The sequence below is a fragment of the Hyperoodon ampullatus genome (genome assembly GCF_949752795.1).
Source record: "Hyperoodon ampullatus genome assembly, chromosome: 3".
In the NCBI taxonomy this organism is placed as follows: Eukaryota; Metazoa; Chordata; class Mammalia; order Artiodactyla; family Ziphiidae; genus Hyperoodon; species Hyperoodon ampullatus.
This window is the reverse complement of record NC_136916.1, coordinates 57,578,892-57,601,294: the sequence shown is the minus strand read 5'-3', so window position 1 is coordinate 57,601,294 and position 22,403 is coordinate 57,578,892. Positions and strand designations below refer to the sequence as shown.

At 37.0% G+C, this 22,403-nt stretch overlaps 1 protein-coding gene across 3 annotated transcripts in view; it reads right to left on the bottom strand.

Moving 5' to 3' along the window:
• MAP2K5 (mitogen-activated protein kinase kinase 5) overlaps positions 1-22,403 on the bottom strand; it is a 260,205-nt gene that overhangs the window by 163,565 nt on the left and 74,237 nt on the right. For all 3 annotated transcript variants that reach the window (XM_079699882.1, XM_079699883.1, XM_079699884.1), the window contains exon 9: positions 11,047-11,086. In XM_079699882.1, the coding sequence (XP_079556008.1) occupies positions 11,047-11,086 (40 nt within the window). The remainder of the gene's footprint in view (positions 1-11,046; positions 11,087-22,403) is intronic.

Sequence of the window (22,403 nt, the reverse complement as noted above, 5' to 3'; positions counted from 1 at the left end):
TAGAACAAATTCTAGTCTATTTCAAACACTTATTTTTTTAAGAAAGAAGACCATCAACCATTCAAATTTTACTTAGCATTTCCTGTGAAGCCAATTCAAGGGAAATTGTTTTTTACTTAAAATAGACAGTGATGATAATAAAATAACTGGAAGATAATTTCTAAGATTTGTGGCAGAGTTTCTGACTCTAGACATTTCTAGATAAAAACTTAACATTCAGGATTACCAATGATAGTCTAATTAAACACCATCCCACACTGAACCACATTTTGTATTACAATGGCAGAATATGTGTGTGTGTGTGTGTGTGTGTGTATACACACACACATATATATAATCAATACTGGAGGAAAAAACATAAATTTTGAATTGCAAACTGCTGATAGAGCAACGAAATAAATGGATAATCTCTAAAACACACATTTTATAGTCCTGACATCCATTGGGGGGAGGGTAAAATGAGTACAAAAAGGCATGGCAGTTTCTATCAAGAGTTTGCTTTAGGGTTATTTATAAAAGCTCTCACTAAAACTAGACTGTAAGTGTAATGCAAAACTGCCAAGAAGCATTTAAACATTTCTCCCAATCAATAGTTATTTGCCACAATATTCACTTACATTTTTGTTCCTGTATAAAATTTAGCAACAAAATTAATTCATCTAGTGTTGTTTTAATTCTATGCCATAAAATATTAGAGCTATTCATCCTACTATGTCAAGTACAGGGAATCTTTCAACCTGAAAAACTCTGCTAAAAGAAGTAAGGTATTATTTACCTTAAAGCAGTGGTTCTCAACCTTGGCCTCACGTTATAATTACCTTTATATCTAGGTGTTTATATAAATATATAAGAACACTTCTAACAAATCCTGATGCACAGGGCTTACTCCAGAATAAGGGAATCAGAATCTCCAGGGTTGGGCCCACATCTCTGCATTAAAAAAAAATTTCCCAGGGACTTCCCTGGTGGCACAGTGGTTGGGAGTCCGCCTGCCAATGCAGGGGACATGGGTTCGAGCCCTGGTCCAGGAGGATCCCATGTGCCACAGAGCAACTGGGCCTGTGTGCCACAACTACTGAGCCTGTGTGCCGCAGCTGCTGAGGCCCGTGTGCCTAGAGCCTGTGCTCCACAGCAAGGGAGGCCACTGCAATGAGAAGCCCACGCACTGCAGTGAAGAGTAGCCCCCATTCACCACAACTAGAGAAAGCCTGTGCACAGCAACAAAGACCCAATGCAGCCATAAATAAATAAATAAATTAAAAAAAATTTCCCAGATGATTTGTAACCCACAGTAAGGTTGAGAATCCCTTATTTAAGGTTTCAAAAATGCCATTTATTCAGTGTTTAGTATGACTACTAAGATATACTGCACCTCCAGGCCCCCAATCAAGAAACATGATTCCACAAGGCTAACCAAAACCTTGTTATTAACCCAAAACTACCAGCTATGAATATATTCTCTTCACAGAGAACCTTAACTAGGCTCCTATGGCCTCAAATAAAGTTAAAATTCTAGCATGACAGTCAAGGAATGCTTCCACAGTCTACCTCCAACTTGTTATTCTAGCTCCTTCTCCCACTACTCCTCACCACAAACCCAATCTACGTGTAAAACCAGATGATTCCTACCGGTCCACACACATGTCCTGTGCTTTCCCCCACGCTGTTCCCTCCACTTGAGGTGTGCTTCCTTGCTCCACTCCATAGTCACTGGCCATAAAACCTTTCCTATCCTTTAGATACCGCCTGAATGCCACCACCACCTCCACAAAGCCAGCCCCAAAGCCCTCCATCAGATCCTTTATCTTTTTCCTTATCACAAGCTGCCTTTAGCATTAATGCCTCATCTCCTAAAAACAGAAGCCTAGAGAGTACAGAGTGGTTATAAGCCCCTGAACGGCAACGACTAAGTCTTGTGCATTTTTCTCTGGTCCCCTCCCGCCATATCCAGCACCCAGCCCGGGGTCTTACTCAAGTGGTGCCCATTAAGTGATGTGGGACTTAATTAAAGTCCTCCTTACAAACATAATCCTACAAATAAGAAGCTATTTCTGGACAGGAAGGAAATGAATTGCCTGATTTCTATAACTGAATTTAAAACCAAAGACATAAACACCAAAATAAATAAAATTGCCACACTGGCCTAACATGTAGCAAAGTAACACCGTATTTGTGGGACCAATCCATTGCACTCTAATAGGTCTTGATCATTCTTGGAATTTGCTATAGTCCAGAATAGTGGAGATTCCATAATGGTAAAAAAATGAAAATGTAATTTCTGGGAACTTGAGAAGGCAAGTAAAATCTACCCTAAAATGGAAAAATTGGAAAAAAAAGCATGGCGAATTCTAATTTTTTTTTCTGAAGAACAAGGAAAGCATGAACTCCTTAAGTCTTCATGATTATTTTTTTTTCTCCTTAGGAAGAGCTAAATTTTTCAAACTGGAAAGAATTTGAACATGAAGCATTTCCTGGAGAAAGGGTTAAGTGAGAAACTGAAATACCTGAGTGCATTTCCGCTGCTCTCCACTACACCTCCAGGACAAATAAGGATGAGTTGTCAAGTTAAATATAAGCAGTCAAGTGACTGAATTATAATTTACTCTGTGCTCAATTTAAATTAGTGTGAGGCTATTAAAATATACAGTATAAATACGGCAATTCATCACAAGCTGTCATGGATGACTTCATTTATTTGCTGGAGTGGCACACGCTCCACTAAAGGGAAGGAGAGCAAAATCACAGGTCAAATTAAGCCGCTATTCTGTTTTAATTCGCTTATTTAATCTGTGGTGACATAATTGTCTTTTACAGTATGTACAACTCAGAAAGGAAATTTGGGAGGATTACAGTCAGTATACAAATGATTAATCAAATGGTCCATTTAAATGCTAGTTTAAAAGCAGGAGAAACCCAAAGCAGTCAAAGAATGATAATCAGCACATGCTACATACAAGGCTAAATTTTCTGGAAGATGGACTTTTCCCAATTAGAAAATATACAATACTGGGGAATCTATTAAGCTCTACTCTTTCAAAGATTTTATAGACTACATTAAGGGTATAAAAAGGTTCTGTTTGCAAGATGGCTAACAGTATTTTTATTTGTTTTCTGCTCTACTTGTTTGCAATCGTCTTGCTTAACTACATTCCTCCCCCGCCACCCACCAAAAGCTAGTTAGAAACACATATTCATATACAGTCATCGAATAGCTATCTTTGAAATAGCATTAGTATCATTTTCAAAGTACTCTCTTTGAGGCAAATTTTTTTCTAAACTCAGTGATATAAAATAAAAATTCAAGATACTTCTGTTCTTCCCCAAACTCAACTTTGTTTTTATAGTATCTGAAATGATATTTTCCCATCTTTGAAGTCTAAAGAAGTAAACACTAATACGCTTAGACATTGCAATATTCTTTAGACAAAAAAGTCTAGAAAATAAGAACATTTACAAGTACAAAAATTAGAAATATTTTGAGTAGGAAGAGAAAAGTAACAGATTTTCAAGGAGTCTCATCTAATTGCGCCCACAGACATTCAAACTATGGGTCCAAATGACCATTTGACTTGGAAAATTAAATTTCCCTCATCATTCTATGCAGGCATCAGAGCCCTGCAGGTGATTCTGTTTAGACACGGACTGTGATTTGCTGCTCTTCGCAATCCCTTTGTGACACCAGGCAGCCCCGTTTCACAGCTGAGGTCACTGAGAGGTTCAAGTGACATGCTTGAAGTCACACAAAAGTCAGGAGAGGGTCAGGAAAGGACCAAATGCACTTCTAACTCTTAACCTTCCATTTCACCCTTTAATATAAAAAAAAAAAAGCTAAGAAATACTCTGGGTGAGAGCAATGGTCCATACAAAGAACACTATGGGATATTTTGTATGTGAGCTGAACCTACTTTCAGGATGTTACTTCAAAAGATGAATGAATGAATTAAAGAACAAGTGACAGAATAAAATTTATTTATTGTTAGTCATTCAACTAATTATGTGTTGAACATCTAATCATTACAAGATGTTCAGTGCTCTGTACTAGGCCCTGTAGGCAAGGTTCTACATGAATCAATGAGTAAGACAAGAAGCTAAATAAGATCTGTTCCCCACTTACAAAGAGATTTCAGTGTAATAGGGGAAATGTACATGTATACTAATAGCAAAATACAAGGCACTATGTGATAACACCCGTAAGAGACATACGGAGAATTCTAGGGAGGTTCAAGGGAGAAGGTGAATGAGTGATAGATATACCAGATGTGACAGGATTTATTCAAGTAAGTTCAATGGAAGAGCAAGCTTTGGAGCTGACCCTTGAAGGGTGTTAAGTATTTTGATAAGTGGAGACATGGGTGAAGGCATTCTAGTTAGAAAGAAATACATGAGTAAAAGTGTTGAAGTGAGAAACTACTTGGGTTCAGATAAGGCAATGAGTTCAACTTAAAAGAAGCACAGGATTCAGACACATAAGATAATGCTTTAAAAGTAGGCTGATGACCTACTGTGGAAGATCTTGAGTTCCATTCCACAGAGCTTTTACTTGGGAAGTAATGTAGAGCCTTTGAAGACTTTTGAGAAGGGAAGAGGTGTGGCTAGAACTATGTTTTAAGAAGCCAAATCCAAGGGTAGTGAGCAGAAATATAGTGCAGAGCATGGACTTGAGGCAAGACTTCCCGGAGTTCAAAGCCTGGTTCCATTACATATTAGCTGTGGGACTAAGCTACTTAACTATTCTGTGCCTCAGCTTCTGCGTCTGTAAAATGAGGATCCATAATGGTAGTAACTGCAAAAGGTCACTGTGAGCATTAAATGAGGAAAACGTATGTAGAGTGCTTAGCACAGTACAAATGATCAATAAATGGGAGCTTGTATTTTTGAGAGAATAATTTAAAAGCTGGTCAACATGTCTGACAAGAGACAAAAACAAGCATCTGGATTTGCATGGTGACAAGAAAGGAAGAGATACTAAAAACTAAATAACAACAACAAAAAAAACCCCAGAAAAATCAACAGGCTTCTAGACATTAGATATCAGCTAAAATAGGACAGTGATCCCTCAGAGATGGAATAAGATGAGTCCTATGACTGTTCAGCTTACCAACTAGACAAGAGTTTCCAGGCCCCCACCCCCGACATGGGACCCCTGCATGGGACCCCTGCATGGGACCCAGGGGGAGCTCAGCCACCTCCCTAAGCTGAGAGAACTGGGAGTCCAAGGAGGCCAAGGCAGCTAGAGTTCACTGGCAGAAGAGCAAAAGGAGACAGCTCCAGAGAGCTGCAGAGGGCCCCTGAAGTCTTCAGCTGAGTAACAACTAGCACGTGGATGTCAGGAAACTACCTGAGGCCAGGGAAAGAACCCCCAGAAAGAACCAGGAGAAACAATCTCCAAACCTCACACTAGGCAGAGTTTGTGTTCCCACCAGCCAGGATGGAAAACCTATATTTGCCAAGGCATTGGGGTAAAGTATTCAGAAGATGACTGCTTCAGCTGACTGGGGAAAATTAGTTCTGGACTAACCACTGGGATGGTCCCATCTCATAAAGCTTAAAATCAAGTCTTGAAAGGATCACACTGTTTCAGATTCACTAAACAGCAACTCAGAATAAAGCTCAAGAATATTTACAGGAATGAGCCTATGCCATATGACTGGCATCCAGTAAAAAATTATAAGGTATTAAAAAATACAACCCCAAATGGGGAGAAAAAGCAATCAGACAAAACTGACCCCCAAATGACACTTATCATAGAATTAATAGGCAACACCATTAATTCAGTTATCATAACTATATTTCACATATGCAAGAAGGTAGAAGAAAGATGGAGCATGTTAAGTAGAGACATGGAAGATGTAAAAAAGACCCATGTAAACTTCCAGGGATAAAAAGTACAACGTCTGAAATGAAAAATATACGGAACAAAATTAATAACAGATTAGACAATGCAGATGAAAGGACAAAAACCTGAACATTTGTCAACAGGAACTATTCAAAAATGAAACGTTAGAGAGAAAAAAAAGCCTAGAATAAACAAACAACAGAGTATCATTTTGCTGTGGGACAACTTCAAGTGACCTAATATAAATGCAATTTAAGTTCCCAAAGGTGGGGGGGTGGATACTTGAAGAAATAATGGCTAAAATTTCTCCAAATTTAATGAAAACTAAAAATCCACAAATTTCTATCTCAACAAATCCTAAGTACAGGAATCATGAGAATTACATAAAAGCTCACCATAATCAAATTGCATAAGACTAGTGATAAAAAAAATCTTAAAAGCAGTCAGACATATATACACTACCAAATGTAAAATAGATAGCTAGTGGGAAGCAGCTGCAAAGCACAGGGAGATCAGCTTGGTGCTTTGTGACCGCCTAGAGGGGTGGGATGGGGGGGAGGCAGACGCAAGAGGGAGGAGATATGGGGATATATGTGTATGTATAGCTGATTCACTTTGTTATAAAGCAGAAACTAACACACCATTGTAAAGCAATTATACTCCAATAAGGATGTTAAAAAAAAGAGAAAAGCAGTCAGAAAAGACGTCAGTTCTAATGTACAGAGGAATAAAGATTTTAAATGACAGTAAGAATGAATGCAAGCCAGAAAACAGTGAAACAAAATCTTTAAACTACTGAAAGAAAAGGACGATTAACCTAGAATTCTATATCTGGCAAAAATGTCTTCCAAAATTTAAAGTCAAATATACACTTTTCAAGACATGCTGAAAGTATTCATTGCCAGGATACTCATGCACTATAAGAAATGTAAAAGATGGGAGTCCTTTAGACAGAAGGAAAATGATACCAGACAGAAATCTGGATCGATACAAGGGAATAAAGAGTACTGAAGGGCTTCCCTGGTGGCGCAGTGGTTGAGAGTCCGCCTGCCGATGCAGGGGACACGGATTCGTGCCCCGGTCCGGGAAGATCCCACATGCCGCGGAGCGGCTGGGCCCGTGAGCCATGGCTGCTGGGCCTGCGTGTCCGGAGCCTGTGCTCTGCAACGGGGGAGGCCACAACAGTGAGAGGCCCGCGTATCACAAAAAAAAAAAAAAAAAAAAAAAAAGAGTACTGAAAAAAATGTGAGTAAATATAAATATTTTCTTATATTTAAAATGCCTTTAAAAGACAACTGTCTAAAGCAAAAACAGTAACAATGTATTCTGGAGTTTATAACATGAGTAAGTAAAATGTATGATAACCAAGGTGAGGATAAGGGAAATGAAAGTATACCATTGTAAAGTTCTCACACTATAGGTAAAGTGGCACAATATTACTTGAAGGTAGGGCTTCTCTGGTGGCACAGTGGTTAAGAATCCGCCTGCCAATGCAGGGGACATGGGTTTGAGCCCTGGTCCGGGAAGATCCCACATGTTGCGGAGCTACTAAGCCTGTGCACCACAACTACTGAGCCCATGCGCCACAACTACTGAAGCCCATGTGCCTAGAGCCCGTGCTCCGCAACAAGAGAAACCACCGTAATGAGAAGCCCGCGCACGGCAATGAAGAGTAGCCCTGCTCACCGCAACCAGAGAAAGCCCATGAGCAACAACGAAGACCCAACACAGCCAAAAATATATACATAAAAAATAAATTAAAATTACTTGAAGGTAGACTATGATAAATTAAAGATGTATACTATAAACTCTAAAGCAGCTGCTTAAAAAAAGGACATACAGACAGAATAAATGGAAAACAAAGAGCAAACTGATACACTTAAATCCAATCATATCAATAATCACATGAGATGTAAATGATCCAAATATCTCAATTAAAAAACAGAGATTATCAGACTGGATTAAAATACAAGACCCAACTATATGCTGCCTACAACAAATCCATCCCAAATATAAAGATACAACAGGTTAGAAGTAAAAGGCTATATCATGCTAACACTAGTCAAAGTAAAGCTGGAGTAGCTATATTAATATCAGACAATGTTGATTTCAGAGCAAAGAATATTGCCATGGATAAAGAAGATCACTTCATAATGATAAAGGGGCCAATTTATCAAGAGGACATAACAATCCTAAATAACGTAACAGATCTTCAAAAAATATGAAGTAAAAAAATGATAGAACTTCAAGAAAAAATAGACAAATACACAATTGTTCCTGCAGATTTCAACACCCTTCTTTCTTGTTGATAGGACAAGTAGATAAAAAATCAGTAAAGATACAGAAATTTGGAACAACACTAACAGCCAACTTAATCCAATTGACATTTATCCTACATCCTATACAACAGACTACACATTCTTTTCATGTGCACAGAGAAGACTTACCAAGACAAGCCATATTCTGTGCCAAAAAATAAACATCAATCAACTTAAAATAATTCCAGTTATACAAAGTATGTTCCCTGACCACAATGGATTTAAATTAGAAATCAGTAACGGAAAGATATCTGGGAAAATCCCCAAATATTTGGAAACTAAATAACACTCCTAAGATTTAATAAAAAACTCTGCCTGTTTTAAAGAAATGATACATTTCTTTCTCTTAGAATATGACTATTATATAAGCAAAAATGGTTTTTGCCTTCACTGCCAAGCTCAGGGCTAAACAAAAAGTTTAAACACAATAATCATATCTACTCAAATCATTCATTCATTCAACTCAGTTTGAGAATCTAGTATGTGATTTTATAGAATCGAGGGATACAATACAATACAGTCCCTCCTCTGTAGCTCAGTTTTATGGTCAGGTCTAGTGAATAGTATATTTGTAAAGCCCTACTGTTTTCATTTATTGAAAGTCTCTACTTTAACAGCTCTTTTTAAAATATGTCCTTTCTTTAAAATTGTGTTTAATCCTTTCCAGAAACAACTGTTAGCCACACCCAACTAAAGAATCATGCAGAAGAATTTTAATATCAGCCTAGGTTAAACATAATTCAAAATGTATGAAATTATGAAAAATTATAATGCACTTGCAAGGCCAAATATTAAGTTTTTGGTGGTGATTTATAGCAGTGCTCCCCTCTCCTGGAATAAGTAAACTAAAGTTGACTGTCTTTAAATACACCACTGACAACAATCTAAAAGTTTTGACATCGGAGGAACAAACAGGTAACTAGATAAAAGGAAAATAGTGTTGGAGTTGGTGGAGGTGTCCTCTGAATGAAGAGGGAGCTCAGAAGGTACAGAAAGAACAACCCAATGACGAGCTGGTACCACAGAGCTGTACTCAGTGAACTCAGGGGAAGACTGAGGTGGAACCTGGCCTCTACAGTACCTACCCTGGAAACTGTCTGGACTCCAGGGTCCTCCTCTTTAAAATGTGGGCCATGACAGATGATCTCTAAGGTCTCTTTCAGTTCTACAATGCTGTGAACCTAGTTTGGCTGGAATATCAAAGAAAATATCCCAAGAAGGAGCTCTGTGGTAGTGCCTCACCAAAAGCTATTTGAGTTGTTAAAACTAGACTTCAAAATACACGTAACACATTCTAGGTGCTGTATTAAGTGTGGTATGGAAGACCTGAGTCTCAGTTTTGGTTTAACTTTACTAAAAGGTACAACCAGTTACAATTTAAGTGTTCTGATTCTTAGTTTCCTAGATAAGATAAAAAGATACAGAAATACATACTATGCAAGTATTGGGGAAAGAGACTGAATTCTCACTATGGTTAGCTAAGAAGGAATCTTGGAGGAGATGGACCTTGAAAGGATAGATGGAAATCAAAGGGATGGGCAATGGTAATAACTTATATAAAGGCTACAGGGTATAGCAGAAGACGTGTGCTTTGGAGGCAGATGGATTTTGTTTTAAATCTTGGCCTTGGCTCTTCCATCTGTGTGACCTTGAACAATTCAGTTTTCTGAGTCTCAGTGTGCTCAAATCTAAAATAACAGGCTTACTTTATAGTTTTAAGGATTAAAGATAATAGCAATATAGAGTCTAGCACAATATCTGGCATATAGTAGTCATTCAAAAAATAAAAGTTCCTTATTAAGGGCCCAGAGACAGAAGATAATGGGCATAACAGAAAGCAACATGCAGGTAAAGCAGAGGATGTGGTTGTAAAGGCAGGCAGGGGCCTATCTGTAGAGCGCCTAACCAATTTGCGGGGGAGTAAGGAACAAAGCAGGCCTGACCAGTTTGTTAGCTAAGAGCCCAGTTTGCAAGTGGAGTTCTATGGAGTTAATTTGAGGCATTAAAGGTTTCAGTCAGAGGTGCAATTCAAGAGACTCCATTAGGGAAATCTGAGATAAAATGATGGGAAAATCAAGCACCAGCAGCCAATGCCAGAGATTAAATCCAAAGTAGCACGGGCAGGACTGGGATCTTGAAGTACGGCAGGGATGGGGTGTGACCATGAACACAATGGAAACAAGTAAGGAGCATCTAAGGTAGCTGCCTAGAAGATCCCTGAGTTATGTGCAGCTTCACTCTATTCGGGGTGTGGTGTTAGGGTATCTCAGGATGCCATAAAGATGTAAAGAAGCGAGGCAGACATCATAGGCTTTATGTTGTACACTATTGGGGCTGGGGGAAGAGGGGTGCTAAGAGGGGTGTCAGATCGGGGATTCAACTTCTCAACTCCAGTGGCAGAGTGAAAGGTACAGTGAGGAAATTATTATAAAAGTCCAGGTAGGAGGTATGTGGGCCTGATACAAGGCCAAAGCAATGAGAATAGAAGGAAAGTGACACATGGACCCATTTCAGGGGAAATTTCTGACAGGATGTGGTGACTTACAGGATGTGGTAGATGAAGGAAAGAAAGGAGTGAATAACTACTAAGTTTTTGAACTATAAGATGAGGAAGACAGTGATGTCACTGAGCTGGGAACACAGAAAGAAGTGTAGGTGACGATGATGAGAAGAATCACAACTCGAGGAGCTTACAACTGAGCATTCGGAGGCACTTAAAAAGATGTGAATGTCACAACAGGGCCAGAGCTTCCATCACCCACCACTCACCACCCAAACCTTAAAGCACTTCATTTCTTCTTTGACAATACCTGTGACTCAAGCTAAGGGGGCTTGGGGGCGGGGAGAGCATCAAAAATTTCATGAAGTTCATAAAACTTATCCAGCACTTACCTTTACAGCTAATATTTTCCCACTTGGAACATGATATGCTCTACGGAAAGATAAAAAAATAATAAAATCACTTGGGATCACTAAACAACCTACCAAGTGGTTAAGGACATAATGTATATCTGAATACATCCTCAGCAAGGGGATATATGATACTTTCAAAGAACACTAATAACAGTAGTAATTTACATTTTCTATTGAGCTTAATGGTTTACACAGTGATTCACTATGTAGTACCTTAAAATAACCCTCTGAGGTAATGTTGGTATAATTATACACTTTTTAGAGCCCAGAACTCTGAAGCATAGAGAAGTTAAGCAGTTTACCCAATGGCACGAGTCAGTAAGAGGCAGAACTAGACATTAAACCCAAGTCTTCTGGCTCCAGATCCCTTACAACATACTGTCACTGTGTGTGTGTGTGTGTGTGTGTGTGTGTGTGTGTTTCTTCTACAGCTCTCTGCTAAGCATGGTACAGAGTCACATAAAATGGGAGGTTTCCCTTTTATCTCAGTTATATATACAGATAAACTACATCCCTACATTTCATCAAAATAATCTCAAAACACATGGCTTAAGATATAAATTCATGTACAAAGTCACAGAGTTACAAGGCTCAAGTATGAGGTTCATCTTTTCCTAAAGCTGGCATCTCTCAATATTTTTTTGAAAAGCTACAGAACAGAGGCAAGCTCAAATGATCAGATACAGTGAAATAATTACAATTTAAATCACACAATATGAATACATTCATTTATGAAAAAGAGTAAGAGAATGTTTGCAGAAATAAAATACCATTACATCTCATCAAGACCTTTTGTATTGAAATGAAATGTATATGCATGCACTGCAAGGAATGCACATTCTGACCAACTATCCAAAAACAATTTGCTTTATATAAAAATTTCAAAACAAACCAAATAACATAAACAAGCACTGTTATTACAAGTCCATATAGGTATAAAGAAACAAATTAGTTTGGAAGAACTAAAATCTTGCTCCAGGGAAGATTTTACATATTAGCCAAGATCCAATTGATCTTCCCTTCACCCAGTTAGTGTTAAGATGTAAGTGGGGTAAGGAAGATGTGAGGGAATGGAATTTAGCTTCTCAGGAATTCCCCATCCTTACATGCCAAGTTGCTAAATAAATTTACCAGGCTCCCAATTTTTACTGGGTAATGACCTAGTAGTAAACCTTGTTCATTTCTTTTATTTTTTAATTGAGATATAATTGACATGTAATATTATATTAGTTTCAGGTGTACAACATAATGATTCAATATTTGAATATATTGTGAAATGATCACCACAGCAAGTCTAGTTAACACCCATCACCACACAGTTACAAAAATTGCTTATTTCATAAAACAAAAACAAAACATATATTCCACTATTATCAAAATGAAAACATCATTTTCTGTTGTTTTGGCATAAATATTCATGTGGTTGCTCTGAAAATTTTTAACACCTTTATTGAGGTATAATTATATATGGTAAAATTCACTTGTTTTAAGTGTACAATTCAAGATTTTTAGAAAATTTACAGAGTTGTGCAATCACTGACAAGTGTTTTTAAAGTGACTGACTTAAAGAAAACGTTCAGTTATTAGAAACCTACAAGTATTTGTAACTTTTCACATATAAAATGTTATAAAATCAGGCATGACTAAGAAAAAACATATATATCAACATTAATGTATATATCCATACATAGGACTATTATAAAAAATTCATTCTGCTTCTCCTACTTGAGTGGACAAAGGTCAAGCCAATTATGGAAGGTAAACTTAGCCTTTATTTTATCAATTAATTGTAGAGAAATTCACTTATATCTCATTTAAAGGAAAGGCAAGCTTATAAAAATCGGCAATTGTTCACTTTACCAAAGAGTACTTTAATCTGTATAAGTGTCTAAAGACTTTCTCTAAACACCAACCTCCCTAGTATATATAAATACTATTAAATTATAAAACTTAAATTATTAAAAAATTTTTGTACTTTGTATAAAGTGATACACATTTTTAAAGTGGAACTCTTATATTATACTGGTTTTACAACAAATTACCAGTTACTTTACTACCTATGATAACATCAAACTTTTAAAATGTGAAACTACATGTCATGATTTGATTCATGATATATCTGAACTCATGTAATAAATTAATATATAAAAACTTACATTGTATTTTTTCTCAGTGCATGACAGAGAACTTTGTTGGACTAAGCCAATTTGAAGTATGACTTGAAGGAATTTAGTAACTTTATTCCAGGTAATATAATATGTAACATTTAATAATAACATATTATTTTTCCTCTTGAATTATCATGGTCTCTTCCAATTTCAACATTTTAAAATACTACATATTAGAATCACTAACTGAAGGCTGAAATGTAAAGATAAATAGTTGAATGCATACACAAGGATTCAAAAGTTGTAAAAAGAACAGTGATGTTACATTGGACAATGAGCAACACCTGGACGTTTTAGACCAACAGGAGCGATAGGGAAATGATTAGCAAATAATCTAGTATATATACTACACTGGACAGTTTGGCAACTTAATTAGCTTGTCAAGAAAGCCGATCTCTTTTCCAAAAGAAGGGTCTCCTATTTCCACGTGAATTAAAAGCGGAGGCTTGATGATTTAATTATGATGCATGCTAATTCATCCGTGGAAGTTTGGGTTCGATTTCGAGCAATAAAGATGTTGTGTGGCCTGGTTTACAGTGCAATGAGAGTACCAATTTAACACTTAATCATCAATGAGAAGTGGATAACAAAAGCTGTGCCAGGTCTGAGTCCAGTGTGTCCCTTAACTTTGCAAATGGCATTCAACCCAGAGAAAAGGAATTTGTTTATTTTCAGTGGATACTGCATCTCAATTGCTTTGACCTCAATTGTCTTGATCTTTCTCAACACTGTAAAGTGATTAATGAAGTTTGAATGGAGGCTCTGGTTACACCAAAAGACAACTATACACCTCTGCATTGTTTTAATTAACCGCTAACACTTCAAATTAGTTTGTTGCCACAGTAATTACCTGTTCCAATGAGTGCATGGAGAGAGTATTTTTATAAGTTATTTTTAGTGCTGAGCCCTTGAGCGTTCCATTTTGTTTGTGACCAGCACAGAGCTTCTGGGAATAGTCCCAGCCCTTAAAATTGAGCACATAATATATATACACTTTAGGACTGTAAAAGCTAAGTAGCCTGGTATAAACTTTTTGAGTTTTTAAAATAACAAGGAGACCAGCAAAAGAGAACATCTATACTTTCCACACTTTCTTACTTTCTTTTTCTACTTGGAACCATAGGTTCTATGTGACTGGACAAAAAAGTTGGTACCAACCTTTAATTTTGGTAGAGTACAAATTCAGATAATATATTGAGCAAATAGGTAATATAAAGAACTGTCTTATCTAATCCCTTCCTTTTGCAGTAGAAACATCTAAAATCCAGGTTAAAAAACTTGTCCAAGCTTACACAGCTAGTCAATGGCAAAGACAAGACCGGAACTGAGGCAGAACATATATATTCTAGGACCTAAAAAAGTATGTGGTAATGTTTAAGTGTTCTTAACTGCATTCTAGAACAGAGGAACTCATAATTCAAAACTTACAAAGGTGCTGACCTATTTCAATCAGACTAAGACCATCACATTGAATCTTTCCAAGCAAGGAATCTTCTGCAAGCACTGCCAATCTACCAGGGGAGGCAGAAGAGTGAGGGCTGTAATCTCTAAGTCACTGCCTGGGTTCTGATGCTAGCTCTGACACTTCTTCATGTGAACCTGGCCTGTTATTAAACCTCACCTTGTCTCAAGTGCCTCAAGTCTGAAAAGGGGAAATCAGTCCCTACGTTATAAACTTGTGAGGTTCAGTGAGATAAGGAAAGCACGTAGGACAGGGCCTGGCACGTAGTAAGTGGGCATTACATATTAGCTAGAAAGTTTTCAGGGTAGCTGGGTTTTTAAAAACCCACTAAAACAGGCTGAAAGGCAAGAGTTATCTCTGTGCTTTAAGACTCAGGCTATGTGCTCTACAAACGAAGGCTAATAAAGCTTTAACAATGAAGACTGGCAAAAAGCTGCAATATAGCACTTACTGTTAAGAAAAGCAAGTAGTGTTACATCATGGTGAACCAACTTTGAAAACAAAGAATTAGTCATCTGAAATGCTATGGCTATACCATAATTCAAATTCTAAAATTTCTTACCATGCTTATCTCTTGACCACTAGTAACTTAATTACACTCAGGTGTGATAAGTGCCACATTCCAGGTATTCATCTTAGCAGAAACAACATTGGACAGTACTGTTGCTAAATGAGAAGCCTAATTTTTTATTCTCCTTGGATTAATAGGAAAATATAAGCTACCTTAAAACATCCACACAACTTCCTTTAATATACACCCTCATAGACTATAACATTTTGAGGCCTCTCCTAGTCTTCAGACTTTAGTATCTCTGTTATAAGCCCCAGCACACTGCAGAAAAATTGTTTCTATGTCTGTCTACCATACTGGGCAGGGACACTACCATGTCTTAATCACCTGTGCATTCTTTATGCTTTGCACAAGTCCTGGCCCATGATATAGGTACTCCAAACTTAATAGATGTTTGACAAATGATTATTACTTCTGGATGAAACAAGTTTATGTAACTGTTGAATAAAGCAGAAATGTATTTAATTAATGCATTTAATTAATTAATTGAATGCATGTAGACATTCTACATGCATTTAATTGATTAATTCCATAATCTTATGAGTAGGAGCAGGAGTTATTCTTCCCTAGCTTTACTGTGATATAATTGACATACAACATGAGTAGAAGTTATTATCATCCCCATTTTATGGGTAGATTTCTAAGCGCTGAATCAAAAGTCCTTACAAGGATTTCAGGATCTGGCCCTTGATTACCTCACTAATTTCTGCTTCTGCCAATCTCCCTTATCCACAGTACTCACTCTGCTCCACCAAACATCTTTCTGCCTCAGGCCCTTTGCACCTACACTCAGCCTGGACCACTCTTCCTCCAATATCCAAGCCAAAAGCTTGGTTTGCTCTATCACTTCCTTCAGGTTCAATGTTACTTCTTTGACTATCTTACATAAAACAGCCCATTTTCTCTTTCTTTATTTTTATAGAATTCATCAACACCCTACACAATTTATTGTTTGTCTCATACCACCAGAAAGCAAGCACTGTGAAAACAGGGACATTTTTTGTTGTTCACTACTGTACCTCCAGTGCCTAACATTGTGCTGGGCACATTTTATAAATATTTGTTGAATGAATGAATGAATTTCCTGAACTGCTATAGGTCTTTTTATTTTTTTATGACAGTTTTGTTTTTCTACGAAATTGTCCATTTTCTGTTTTCAAATTTATTGTCATAAAGTTATTCATTATATCCTCTTATTTTTAAAGTCTCTGCCTAGAATTATGTCCCCTTTTTATTTATTTATTTATTTATTTATTTATTTATTTATTTTTTGCGGTACGTGGGCTTCTCACTGTTGTGGCCTCTCCCGTTGCGGAGCACAGGCTCCGGACACGCACGCTCAGTGGCCATGGCTCACGGGACCAGCCGCTCCGCGGCATGTGGGATCCTCCCTGACCGGGTCACGAACCCGTGTCCCCTGCATTGGCAGGCGGACTCTCAACCACTGTGCCACCAGGGAAGCCCATATGTCCCCTTTTTAAATTCTAATTTTATTATTTGTGTCTTCTCTCTGTTATACTTGAGCAATTTTTCCAAAAATCCCACTGTTGGTTTTCTTGAATTATTAATATTTCTTAAATTTTAATTTCATTAATTGTTTTCTTTAGTATTCCTTTTCTTCCACTTTCTTTGGGTTTAACGCCTTCCCTCTAAAAAAAATTATTGATTTAGATGTTAAACCTATTTATATCCAATTTTTTCTGACATATATACAAAAAACTATCCTTTAAGTAAGACTTGGACTGCAGTTCATGAGTTTTCATATATGATATTTCTTTACTGTTCAGTTGTAAACATTTTTATCCCATTATGATGTGTTACATGACCAATAAATTATTCAGATGTGTGCATTTTAATTTCCAAATGAATGAGAGGGTTAACATTATTATTAATTGCTAAACTAATTGTATAGTCAGAAAAAGTGACCTGTAGGTTACAAATTTAATTGAGACTTGCTTTGTGCCCTAGTACATAATCAGTTCTTAAATAAGTTTTCTGTACCTGAAAATAATGCATATCCTCAACATGACTGATAAAGAGTGCTCTATGATCATGTGATCAATTTGTTCACTATGATGCTAAAATCTTCTATATCTTTATAGTTAATTTTGGTCAGATTGATCTGTTGATTACTGAGACACATTCTACCTCTATAACTGTGGATTTATCAAATTTTCTTTGTAATTCTGTCAAGTTTTTTGCTTTACATATTTTAAGGTTATATTATTAGTTATATACAAGCTTAGGACTATTATGTATTCACAGTCTTTTTCTTCTATCATCATATAGTAGTCCTTCCTATCTTCATCCCTAAAAAAGCCCCAGAAAACAAAAAAACACAAAACTTTGTGCCTTAAAGTCTGCTTTGTCTTATGTTAATATAACCACAATAGCTTTCTACTGATTAGTTTTTGCCCGGTATCTTTTCCCCAACTTTTCCTTTCAACCTTTCTCTGTCTTTATGTTTTAGGAATACATTCTAAAATAGTCAAAAATAGTAGATAGCTGTATTTTTTAAAGTTTCACTTGACCAATCTACTAACTGGCAATATCAGTTGACATATTTAATATAGTTATTATACAGATTTATTTCTACCACCTTATTCATTTATTTTACACCTCTCTCCCTCTACTATATTGGATTATCCCCCCTTTATTCCCTCTCTGTTTTGAAGTTATACATTCCATTCATTATCTTTCAGTTGTTACCCAAACATTTTAAAATCATATCTGACTTACCAAAATATAAAGTTAATTGCTATCCCTATTCTTCTCTCAAACAATATAAAAATCTTAGAATGCTATAATTCCAATCAGCTCTTCTCATCTTGTATTATTTTGTCCAGTCTTTTTGTTTGACTTCATTTTGAAGTCCCTAATCACTACAACTGTTGTTTTGTAGTCACATTTATCTAAATAGTCACCATTCTTTCCTTCATTTTATTCCTTTCTGGATTCAATTGGATTCAGTTTCTTTCTACCTAAAGCATTTCCCTCAGTTATAAACTAACTCTCCCTCCTTCCCTATCAAACTATCTTTTTCTCTCTCCCTCTGTCTACACATATAGACACACATATATATTCTTTCATATTAATTTCTGAAGATGTATTTATTTTGCCTTCACTCTTTTTTTTTTTTTTTTTTTTTGCGGTACGCGGGCCTCTCACTGTTGTGGCCTCTCCCGCTGCGGAGCACAAGCTCCGGACGCACAGGCTCAGCGGCCATGGCTCACGAGCCCAGCCGCTCCGCGGCATGTGGGATCCTCCCGGACCGGGGCACGAACCCATGTCCCCTGCATCGGCAGGCGGACTCCCAACCACTGCGCCACCAGGGAAGCCCTGCCTTCACTCTTGAATGATAGTTTAACTGAGACAATCATTTCCTTTTCATTTTTTGAGGATACCATTGTCTTTCAGCTTTCATTACCATTGTTGTAAGTCTGCTGTCCTTAATTTGCTGGCCAATAAATGCCACTGAAGGTTCTTGGACAGAAAAGTGATATGATCAAAATCCTTATTCTGGCTGCATATTACCACAATACTACTAGAAATGAGGAGAAACCAGAGAGAGCAAGGGGCACTTAGAAAGCTGTTAGAGTAGTCTACATAAGAGGTGGTGATATGAACCTACGTAGTATTCACAGATATGGAAAAGGGGAAATAGATACAAAAGATTCTGGCCAGAGATAATTTAGGAAACATGGGGGTTAGGAAGCTGAATCTAAAATTTCAAGCTAAGATCATAGGAGAATTACAGTGTTTATTAACAGAAATAGAAGAATCTTACCTAGTTAGCCTTCGACTACATAATCCTGCATTTTTAAGCTCCATGAGGGCAGAGATCACACCCACTTCATTCAACAATGTGTATAAAGCATCTAGAACAATACTTAGCACACAGTAGATACTCAAATATTTAGGAGTTAATAAATAAATGGGGCAGTCAGGAGAGAGGAGAAAGAAAAAAGGAAACAAGAGGAACTAACAATTCCTGAGAGTCCACAGAATTATTCTAATCTCTGTATGATGTATGTAACATAAGCCACATTTCACAGATAATAATAGAAACAGACTCAGGGATATTAAGGTAATAAGAATTCATGAATGGCAGATACAAGATTCAAATCTGGGTCTATTTCACTTCAACACTTGCGTTCTTTCCAGTACAGAGAGGGTAAACACAAGGAAACGTTTGAAATAAGTTTACTTCAGAATATTGTGAATGTTGAAGGTGAAATTCAGAAAAAGAACGCATTAAAATTCCACCTACCATATTCCCTACCCTGTGGTTTATGTGGCTGAATTTATCCATTGGCATCAACTACTCTGATGCTTTATATGTCACATGTTGCTGTTATTATTATTTTTCTTTAAAACTGTTATGTAACGTCACTAGTGTGTGCTTTAACTATACTGTAAACTCTAATTACCAAACTATATTGCAAATTCTTAATATAGGGTCTGTGTCTTATCCTATTTTATAGTAAGTTTCAAGGTCAGAGTCAAGGTTCATTCTCTTCATTGCTGTGTCCCCAACTTCTACCATGGTATATGACATACTCTCCTCTTAGTTTATGTGTTTAATAAATAATGCATGTCTCCAACTGCCAAGCACTATGGGGGATATTGCAGCTGGAGTAGAGAACAAACCAGACAAGGTTCCTGCTTTCCTGAAGCTTACTTTCTGATGAGGGAAGAATGACAATAATCAAATAAATATAAAATGTCAGGTAGTAGAAGTGCAACAAAAAAGACTAAAGGTAGGGATATAGAGTGATCAAGATTAGGGGCATTTTTTTTTTAACACTATGAGTGGGAGGAGTTAGGGAATGCCCCTCTCATTAGGTTATATTTGAGCAGTAAAGGAGCATAACGTTTAGATAGCTGGAAAAAGAGGACTTCGGGCAGAGGAAATGTTAAATTCAAAGGCTCTAAGGTGCAAGTGTGTGTTTGACATGTGCGTGGAAGTGGAATAAGCAAGAGGGCTAGTTGTGGGAGACAAGGTCAGAAAGGTAATGGAAAGACAGACTGTGTAATACCATTTAGGCCATGGTGAGAACTCTGGCTATCATTCTGAATGATACAAAAAGCCATAGGGTCAGGGGGAGAGCTTATATTTTAGAAAGATCATCTTGGCTATCGGGTGGAGAGAACTCCTTGTAGGAAAGCAAGGACAGAAACTAGGAGACTAGTTGGGAGGCTACTGCAATAATCCTAGCAAGAGATAACAGAGGCTTAGAATATAGTTGTAAGTCAGAGGTGGCCAGCTTGTTGAAATAGTTTTGAGGAAAAGCCAACAAGGTTTGTGGGTCAATACGATGGATGGTCTGAGAGAAAAAGAAGGAAGAAGAATGACTGGAAAGTTTTTGTCATGAGCAACTTGTAGAACAGAGTTTCCATTTACAGATTAGAAAAACTGTAGAAGGAACAGGTTTCAGAGGAAACCAAGAGTTCAGGTTTGGGTAACTGTGAAATGCCTAAAAGACATTCAGCTGGTAATCAGATATGAGTCGGAAGTTCAGGACAGAGGACAGGACTGGAGATATACATTTGGGCTTCATCAGCATATAGATGATATACAAAGCCATGGAACTACAAAATCTCACTTAGGAATTAAATTAAATAGAGAAGAGGTCTGAGGACTGAACCCGAACCACTCCAAATCCAGAAGTCAGGAAGATGAGAAGAAAAGAGTAAAGGAGACGAGAAGGTACAGAAAGTAAGCCAGCAACAGAATCCAGAGAACAGTGCCCCTGAGGCCCTGAATGTTGGTATTACATCTCTCATACTGCCAAGTGCAGTACCTTGCCCAAAAGAACATGTGACTGATTTCAAAAGCAATATCTGGGGACAAATGCAATTAATCTTATTATTTTCTATTTGAAATTTTAAAGATGGGTCTAGTACAATACACACAAGACTAGAGGTGTCCCTACCTTCATCTAAACCCTAATGAGAAGTTATTAAAAGATACATCAGTCCAAAAAATAAACTGAATTCCTATAAGAATCTTTAAAAGTGAGTAAGGAAAAGAAAAATTTGAAAACAAAATGTTCAAAAGTCCTACATTCTCACACAGGACATAAGGGAGAAGCAACCTGTGTTCACATTCTAACATCTGGATCCCCACACAAATTTATGTCATGCATAAGATCAACTGCATCTGTATTTTACAATGTTTACTTAAATTATTTATGCTTAGAATCTCAAATTCTAGGAGAACCTAAAAAATATGAATCGGCCCAGCTGACTCCTGTTCACAAAATAAATAACCTAGAGCTGATCATATATTTTCTGATAAAGCTTGTACAATCTCACATAATTAAAGTAGGCATCTAATTTCTACCATGCTATTCTGCATATTAACTTCTGAATACATTCTAATCAAATTATTTTCAATTATGAGGAGAAAGAATTTATAATAGGGAATATCTATGCTTCTCTAGTGATTGTGATAATTTAAGAATGGGGGAATGACCTATGACCCCACTGTAAATATTTCACACTTCAGTGTAACTGATAATATGATATGCGATAAATGTCAATTTGTTAGTAAAATGGTCACCAAAATGAGAAGGGAAATACGACCCCCCCACACACTTTTTTGCCTCTTGGAGCAAGGATCTCAAGAGTAATTGTATGTATGATGACTTTTAATCATGATGGCAAAACAAGAACACTGAAATAACAGCATTGCCATTGCCCCGTGAAGGGGGCAGGGCAATTCTTTCATACACCATGTGGAATAAATGCCACTGACTTAAGTTCCACTTCTCACATAGCATACTTTATAAAAGGCTAGTGAAAAGAGGGACACAATTACTCTGTGAATTATTTATAGAGCACTATCAATTGTTGGAAATTCTCCAAATGGACAGGAAACCTAACAAAACAATCCAGTCACTAAAATGGAGAAAGCAATAGTTAAGATTTGGCTTAAGAAATATGTATATACACAAATAAAACAAAAATCTTTTGTTATTTTGTGAGATTTTTTAAAAACCCTGGATGTTGTCTTTTAATGCAATGACATGCTTTCAGTAACCAAATGTAAACTAGCTATGGTTTTGAAAATGAAAATTTTGTTTTATTGCTTGATCTTTTTAGAGATTTGTTCTCTTGGTAGGTTCCTCTG